Source organism: Acanthisitta chloris, unplaced genomic scaffold (assembly GCF_000695815.1).
Source record: "Acanthisitta chloris isolate BGI_N310 unplaced genomic scaffold, ASM69581v1 scaffold39757, whole genome shotgun sequence".
NCBI lineage: Eukaryota > Metazoa > Chordata > Aves > Passeriformes > Acanthisittidae > Acanthisitta > Acanthisitta chloris.
This window is the reverse complement of record NW_008684953.1, coordinates 188-7,851: the sequence shown is the minus strand read 5'-3', so window position 1 is coordinate 7,851 and position 7,664 is coordinate 188. Positions and strand designations below refer to the sequence as shown.

The window sequence follows — 7,664 nt, the reverse complement described above, 5'->3', positions numbered from 1 at the left end:
CGAGGAGGAGCCTCTGTCTTGCCTTGTCACCAGCCCCGATGTCAGCCCTGCAGGGTTCACAGCCAAGCCCAAGGAGAAACCTATGTCCTGCCATTTCATACCCTTGGGGGACAAGGCAGGTCCCTGCGGGCGACAGCGATGGGTGCACCTTGGATGTGTCTGTGCTCAGAGCCTGGCGCTGCCTCACAGGACAGCTGTGCCAGACTGTTCTCATGCGTTCTATCCTTCCAATCCTAGGTGGAGAAGAATAAATTGGTGCAAAAATACTACAAAAATGGAAGGAAATTCCTCACCATGCTCCCAGACGGAACCTCGCAGTTATTGTATCCTTTATGGAGTTCACTTCCCAGCATTAGTCCAGGGCTGTAACTGATTTTAAGTGTGTTCTGATCCACTTGATCATGAACAACCTAGCCCACCACTCCCACTCACGCTGAGGAGCATAGTGAACCTGACACAGCTCCTGGGCTGAGGTTTCCCAAAGCAGCAGCAGCTCCAATGAGGGGTGGGCATTCATGTCCAATACAGCCTAAGGGATGCACCGGCCCAGTGGTCAGACCTGCTCCTGAGCTCTGGCCACCTGGGGAAGGGCCCTGCTGGCCCAAGGGACTCCCAGAGTACTCAGACCCACCCTGTCCCTGGGAACAAACCAGCAGATTCCCACCAGCACAGGGCAGTGCCTAAGAGGAGCATAGACAGCCTGGGATAACCAGTGTGTCACAGCACTGACTGAAGCAAAAAACCCTAGCACTTCCACCAAGCAACCCACAGCTTCCAGGCTGCCTTGGCTTTATTAAAGCCACATCTATGTCACCCATGTTATTTTCCCTTGCTGTGGCTGACTTCTTTCTGAGCCAGGGATGTATGAAAGTGTACCTGAGCTCTCACTGGTGACACTGGCAGCACACCTTTAACACATTCCTCTGGAGAACACATCAGTTTTTATACTCCCAGGTAGTGCTCTGGAGTATTTAGTGTGTAACAACAGACCAGCCAAGCACAGTAGGGGGTTACAAACACCTTACCTGATAGCAGCTATCCGTCTGGAAACCTGGCCATGATCATTCTGCGAGAGACGAATGAGCTGATTTGCATCGTGCAGGAAGATGAGCCAAGGAACGCCAGACTCCGAGCGCTGTTCCGGTCCGACGGCACAGCCACGTGCTACTACCCGAACGGAGACGAGTGGTGCGTTTCGGCAGCTTTGCTCTCCACTGTGCACTCACATTTCAGAGGACATAAAGGGTATTTTTAATACCATTCCAAGATTAACAAATCCAGCAGCTCACAGGCCCTCTTCTGGGTGCCCCCCAGAGCAGCAAGGTGACCCCATCTGTGTCTTGAGAGGTGGGGGAGAGACCCCAACCCTGCTGTGCCCCCATCCCTCAGGAGAATGATGGGACATTCCACCACGAGAGCTACAGGGTTCAGAGCTTCCATTTTCCTCCCTTTTAGGATAAACATGAATATCCATGGAGGACAGTATTTGGACCAAGCAGGCAGGAGGGTGAGAAGGTGGACATGGCCAAACATGTCACCAGGACCCCAGGTTAAACTGAGCCCCACCTTCATCTCCCTGAACCGATACATGGGGGTCAGGATCCTGGGCCAGGACAAGATCATTGTCTCCTTCCTCGCCATGGGTCGACAAGCCAAATTCAATGTGGGCATCGAAGAGCAGGTATTTGACCATGCAGAGCCACTCCCCACAGCGGGATTCGGGTGGCCAGGGAAGCTCCCATCATGGGAAAGCATGCTTATCCTACAGTAAGGGCTCCCCAAGTTGCCCCATGCTCCTACCCCCAAAACACAGGGAGCGGAGGTGTACCTGTGCCAGTCCCATGCAGCTGAGGCACTCACCAGACCCAGCACTCTGCAAGGGGCCACAGAGTGGGAAGCACTCCCAAGCAGGTCCCTGGTGTCCCTCACTGTGTCCCCAAGGCTCCTGCCACAGGGGCAGGTTTGTGTGCTGGGAAAACGCAGCTCTGTGGTGCGGTGGCTCCGCTGACAGGTTCTCTCTGCCCTGCAGGTCAGTGACACCAGCCAGCTGCCGCCCCCGGCCCAGCTGGGTGAGGATGAGCTGCTGCTGCTGCTTGCCCGCCGGGTGAAGATCCTGCAGCTCCTGGACAGGCTGCGGGGCTGTGTTGGCTTCCCTTCCCGCAAGCACAGCGACAAGATGAAGCTTCCCGTGTACCTCATGTCCCAGACTGCCAAGATCCTGCAGCTCTGCAGTGCCGCTGACATAAGCGATGAGCTGCGCAGCTCCATCAGGGCCATAGTAAACACTCAGCTCTGAGCAGCATGTGTGGTGTGAGGCAAAATCAGACACAGACACTCCCTGACACTGCACACACTCAGCAAGGTTCCACCTGCAGCCCTACCCTGGAGCAGAGCAAAAGGCAGCCTGGGGCTCATCACCACAGTCCCCAGGATTTCTGGCTCAGGGCAGGCAGTACCAGCCCACACTGAACACACACCTTGGCCACAGAGGCACAAAGGGGCTCTGTTTGGGCAGAGTAACCCCATGCTCATGCCAGTGCACTGCTCCTGCCAAGGTGGCACCAGCAGGATGCCCAGGTGTCCTAACACTGACAGCAGCTCAGCCAGCTGGAGGTGTCAGACATGGTAGGTCCCCATGCAGAGGGACAAATGCCCATAGTGTGCCCAAAGCAATCAGCTCTGCTCAACTCCAGCTACAGCCTGGGACGAGCTCTGGTCAAAGCATCACAAACACGGAGCTGTCAGTGTTTAGAGGCTCCTGGGCCATAGCTGGCAGCTCAGGCCACCAAGTGAGCAACCTCACAACCCCTGCTGAGCTGCCCTGGAGCTCACCTGGCCAGCTGCCCCCGAGCGGCACACCTGAGCTGCACAGGTGCCCCAAGGACAAGGCCAAACCCTTCCCAGCACACGGAGGTTCCCAGGGCTCACACATGACAGACACATCAGTGACTTTGTAAAGTTGGCTTTTTATGTAGTCTTCAATTGCAATTCCAAGAATGTCCATCTGTGACAAGCAATTACTTCACACAGGAAATGGGAACTTTATTTCAGTTAATGTTCTTGGGTTCTGTTGGGACAGCAGGAAGGCACAGCCCCTCTCTCGAACAGAACTGTTGGAGCTGGCCCACACAGTCAAAGAGCAGAATTTTCACCGAAGTCACCAAATGATGGAACCACTCTGTTCACATAATCCAATATATAATGCACTGTGTGACTCTGCCATAGATTCTGAGAAATATACAAACCTGTTTTAACCACATCAGAGAGATTTGATAGACAGCTGTCAATTACTCAACAGTTTAGGACAATATCAGACACTCCTATAACTTCATTTTAAACTACAAAAAGAACATAAATTCATATAAAATACAACAGATTAAACAAACTTTTCTTTTCCAAGGAAAAAATCAGGTATGAACTCAATCAGCCACCTTGTGAACATGAATATAAAATAAGTTACCATTAGTAATGCCTGCATTGCTGAGCTATCCACCAGTCGAGGGACTCTTAAAAAAACTATACAGTATTATTGCACTCGCGACTGTGCAGTGTGGGACAGGCCAGCACTGAAACTGGGCTCGTTAGGCGCTCGTCCTGGAGGCACGGCGTGGTGCAGGGAGGCGTCCAGCCTGCGCCGACAGCGGCTGTCTTCAGCACAGGCCTTCATGGGTCTGCGCCACGCGGCCCGGGACACCGCCCAACGCCTGCGGAGACAGGGCTCGGTCAGCACGGGGACAGGATGGGCCCACACTGCGTGGGGACAGCCCCACACCTGCACTGACACAGCACACCTGTGTGGCCACAGCCCCACACCTGCACTGACACAGCACACCTGTGTGGGGACAGCTCCACAGCTATACTGAGACAGCACACCTGTATGGGGACAACCCCATACCTCTATGGGGACAGCCTCACACCTGCACTGACAGAGCACACCTGCATGGGGACAGCCCTGCACCTGCACAGACAGCACATCTGTATGGGAACAGCCCCACACCTGCACTGACACAGCACACCTGTATGGACACAATACACCTTTATGGGGACAGCTTCACACTTGTACTGAGACAGCACACCTGTATGGGAACAGCCTCATACCTCTATGGGGACAGCCCCAAGACAGCTCCCCACCTGTATAGGGACAGCTCCACACCTGCACTAAGACAGCACAGCACACCTGCACTGAGCCAGTCCCACACCTGTACTGAGCCAGTTCACCTGCACTGAGCCAGCCTCACGATGAAGAATCAAAAGCTATGTGCTTTGAAAGCCACAGGCAGCATGGGAACATGGAACTGGCTTGTCATAAAATACCTACTGGATGTGCCCCCTCTGCTGCCAACAGCCCTGGAGCACTAGCAGAGGCAGGGCAGTGCAGCACAGCAATGGGAGCAGGACAGTGTCCTGCCCTCCAGTTCAACTCCGTAACAAGCCACGGAGACACAAATCCCCTGCAAGAGGCTGTTCTAAGGCACATAACACAGCCTGTTTCTGGTCTCTGCACACACAGCTCACTGACATCAGTAGCACACCTTCTCCTGCCCCAAAGAACACCATCTTCCTGCTCAGAGACATGCATGAGGAGCCACAACCCAAACCCTCCACCCAAACAGCCTCTGTGACACCTCACACAGCAATCTAACATTGCAGGAGTTGGTTCTGCAGGGCAACATTCAGCTGCACAGACACACCACCCTGAGGTTCGGTCTTCAGCACACCCAACATGCCCGAAGCAACGCGCTGCTGACACGCAGACTTACGAGGAGTTTCAGTGCTGAACGATGGGGCTATGATCGATGATGGGGCATTGACTCCATGTGCACATTGAGCTTCATCTCATTATCAAGGATCTGTACAAGCTGCTGCATGGAAGGGAGGTGGCCAGACTCCAGCTTGGACCACACTGGGACATCTAGCACAGAGCAGGGAGGGAGAAAAGCACCGTCACACCAGGAGCATCAGGAAACACACAGGGATAGGGTAAACATGGAGCTGCAAAGCTCTGGGAAGCTGGAAGAGTTGGTACTGATCTATACTGAGGAAAACATCTGGATCAACACTGCTTCCAACCTCTGGCCATGTTAAACCACAGCACAACTAGGAGAGTCGTGTCCAGTGCATCCATCTAGAATTGTGTCACATGGATGGAGAGGTGTAAAACATCCACTGACATTCCTCTCAACCTGAAAAACCAGCACTGCTGTCCACTACTACTGAAAATCTGGGAACAGCAATGGATTCCTTAGGACTTCAGGGCTAATGCATATTGCAGAACAGGACAAGGAGAGCATCTAATTGGAGAGAACGTGTCCCTAGCTGATCACTTACTTAATGGACACCACACACGAAGAAAAGAACATAACAGCTACTCCAAGGGACCAAGTGTCCCTCTCAGTAAGCTTTGATAGAGCTATTCCAGAATATCTGATGTCTCTGTAAACTGCTTTGTAAGACTTCTAGGACTTTCATGATTTACTGCAACAGATGACATCTCAACATCCAAAAGGATGCCAATTTCCACATTCCACATTTGGGACACACACTCTCTGACACCAGCCCTTCTTCTCCCCAGCCCACAGCTCCCACATGCGCACAGGAGATGTGAAACAGTCTCAGCTCACCATTCAGAGTGATTTCAAAAGCCCCGGTGGACATGCACTGGTTCTCAATCATGTTGCTCAGGAAGAAGACCATCATGCAGGCATACACCTGGAAGGGAACAGAGACCCACACACCTCAGCTGGGTCAGCCACACCACACACTGTTCCCTCTCAGTAAGCACTGGAAACTCACAGACATCTCTGAACCCCCTCCAGGAGTGCTTCTATCCACACACCTTTTCCTCCTTTTCACAGAGACTGTGCACTTGCCTTCCCCAGACATGCACTAAACCAGCTCTGAACAAACCCAACAGCCCTGGGTCCCACCAAGGTACAGCAGGCACACCTTGTGCTCCACCTACACACACCCCTGGCCCCGTCATAGGCAGCTGTGGGAGCACAGGGCTGAGGGGGGCACAGGGCAGTGAGGGACTCCCAGAGCACTCCAAGAAGTCACTGTGAAGCCTTCCCAAACCCAGAGAAGGAGGTGTCTCTTACCTTATTTTCTTGGCCCCACTGCCAGATGCTCGGAGCTTGCATGCCGAAGAAAGCAAAGGGGTCCTTGCCAACAATAATTAAGCCAATTAATACTAGTTTGAAGACAGACAGGAAGGATGCTATGTGCCTGCCAGAGAGAACACACACCAGTGACTGAAAGATTCAGCTCCTACTTCCCCATATACAGCTCTAATTCACCTCACTAGAAGAACCTGGACAGTTTGCAATCAAATGTTTCAGGGCAAGTACCGAACTTTCCAAGTTTCTCTCACTGTAACGTGAGTCCCAAACAAAACAAAACAGAAACACACATGAACAACACCCCCAGCAAGGCACTGCTCTCACACACCCTGTACACCTCACACAGATCGTTCTATTCCTCGGCAGGCCTCGAATGGAAATCTGCTTTCCATTTATGCATGTCTGAGCTGGGTAACAGATACGGTTTCTAACCTAGCTGCTCCACACTAAGAGACCCATTTAACTGAGAGGCACCACCCCCTGGGAAGCACTTCCCGGGGAGGCAGAACTCCACGCCCACAGCCGGGGCCAGCCCACGCCCGGCACTGCGCCCTGCAGCCTCCCACGGTGCCACCCTGACACAGATCGGCCTGAGCTGCTCCGGAGCCGCCCTAGTAACCATGGCACCGCTCCCCGGCGTGGGCACAGCGCTTTAAATAACAGCAATAGCACTGTTTCCTTTTGTCTCTTTCCAGATTTCTCTGGGCTTCCCTCCCCCAACTGCAGCTCAGGCCACCCTGGCAGCACCTCCTCCGAGGAGAGCTCTCCCTGACTCAGATGTTCAAAATGAACCATTCTCTGCTCCATGTCCTGGAGTGACAAACCCACTGCAGGGATTTGTCACTGCTGCCTGAGCAGCAAACTGAATTTATGTGCAGATACATCATGAGAAGCTGGGAAAACTCACTGTGAAAACAGTGAATTATGTAATTTACTGCAGCCTGGATACCACAGGCCTCATCGCACCGATATCCAGCTGGTGGTACTTGTATGGAGAACCAAGGCAGCCACCTGGGAGAAACCCCCATGGAAACTCCTTGGAGCTTGCATGTCCAGTATCGTACCAGTGAAACGCAGGTGCTCACCCACACTTACCTATAGATGGGCTGAGGAAGGTAGTTCTCCCCCTCGATGCGGATGTCTGGGTACCGCTGGCTGATGACCCGCATGTACTCCTCAAACACCCGCCTGTATCCTCAGGAGACACTGCACAGACACGGCTGTCATTGACCCAGCACCACCACAGCCCTCACTTACTGTACAACTCACACTTTCCACGCCTGCTCTGCAGTGACACTACACACCCAGCACCACCACAGCCCTCACTTAATGTACAACTCACACTTTCCACGCCTCCTCTGCAGTGACACTACGCACCCCAACCCCAGCAGCAAGCCCTGCGTGTGACAGGGCTTTGCTCCACGGCCCAGCACACACACAGAGCACTGGGCACAGCCACAGGCACTGACACACAGTCACAGGAAAGCTGTCCAGTCAGGATTAAGTTAGGAGCTCCGTGTAAATAGCACCTAGCTCTGTGCAAAA

General features: G+C 53.3%; 2 protein-coding genes across 2 annotated transcripts in view; one reads left to right on the top strand and one right to left on the bottom strand.

Annotated features, from left to right (window-relative positions):
• The window catches only part of ERICH6 (glutamate-rich 6), a gene marked incomplete at its 5' end in the record, with an annotated part of 4,671 nt that extends 2,375 nt beyond the window's left edge, over positions 1–2,296 (top strand). Inside the window, 4 exons of the mRNA XM_009079514.1 lie at positions 238–323; positions 1,036–1,188; positions 1,456–1,681; positions 2,030–2,296. Of these exons, the coding sequence (XP_009077762.1) occupies positions 238–323; positions 1,036–1,188; positions 1,456–1,681; positions 2,030–2,296 (732 nt within the window). The remainder of the gene's footprint in view (positions 1–237; positions 324–1,035; positions 1,189–1,455; positions 1,682–2,029) is intronic.
• A 652-nt stretch (positions 2,297–2,948) lies between these two features.
• Positions 2,949–7,326, bottom strand: LOC103806805 (selenoprotein T). The gene is made up of 5 exons (XM_009079513.1): positions 7,215–7,326; positions 6,099–6,225; positions 5,622–5,709; positions 4,761–4,912; positions 2,949–3,704 (listed from the first exon to the last, which is right to left on the bottom strand). The coding sequence occupies exons 1-4, from the start codon at positions 7,286–7,288 to the stop codon at positions 4,788–4,790; spliced, it is 414 nt and encodes a 137-aa protein (XP_009077761.1). The 5' UTR covers positions 7,289–7,326; the 3' UTR covers positions 2,949–3,704; positions 4,761–4,787.
• Between the last annotated feature and the right edge of the window lie 338 nt (positions 7,327–7,664).

What these genes read in the sequence shown, in the direction of transcription:
- LOC103806805 (XM_009079513.1), bottom strand. Translation starts at nt 7,288, where the DNA reads ATGCGGGTCATCAGCCAGCGGTACCCAGACATCCGCATCGAGGGGGAG. An exon ending in CTTCCTCAGCCCATCTATAG is followed by an intron (nt 6,226 to 7,214) that starts GTAAGTGTGGGT and finishes TCTCTCTGGCAG; the next exon opens with GCACATAGCATCCTTCCTGT. An exon ending in TTTTGAAATCACTCTGAATG is followed by an intron (nt 4,913 to 5,621) that starts GTGAGCTGAGAC and finishes GCTCTGTGCTAG; the next exon opens with ATGTCCCAGTGTGGTCCAAG.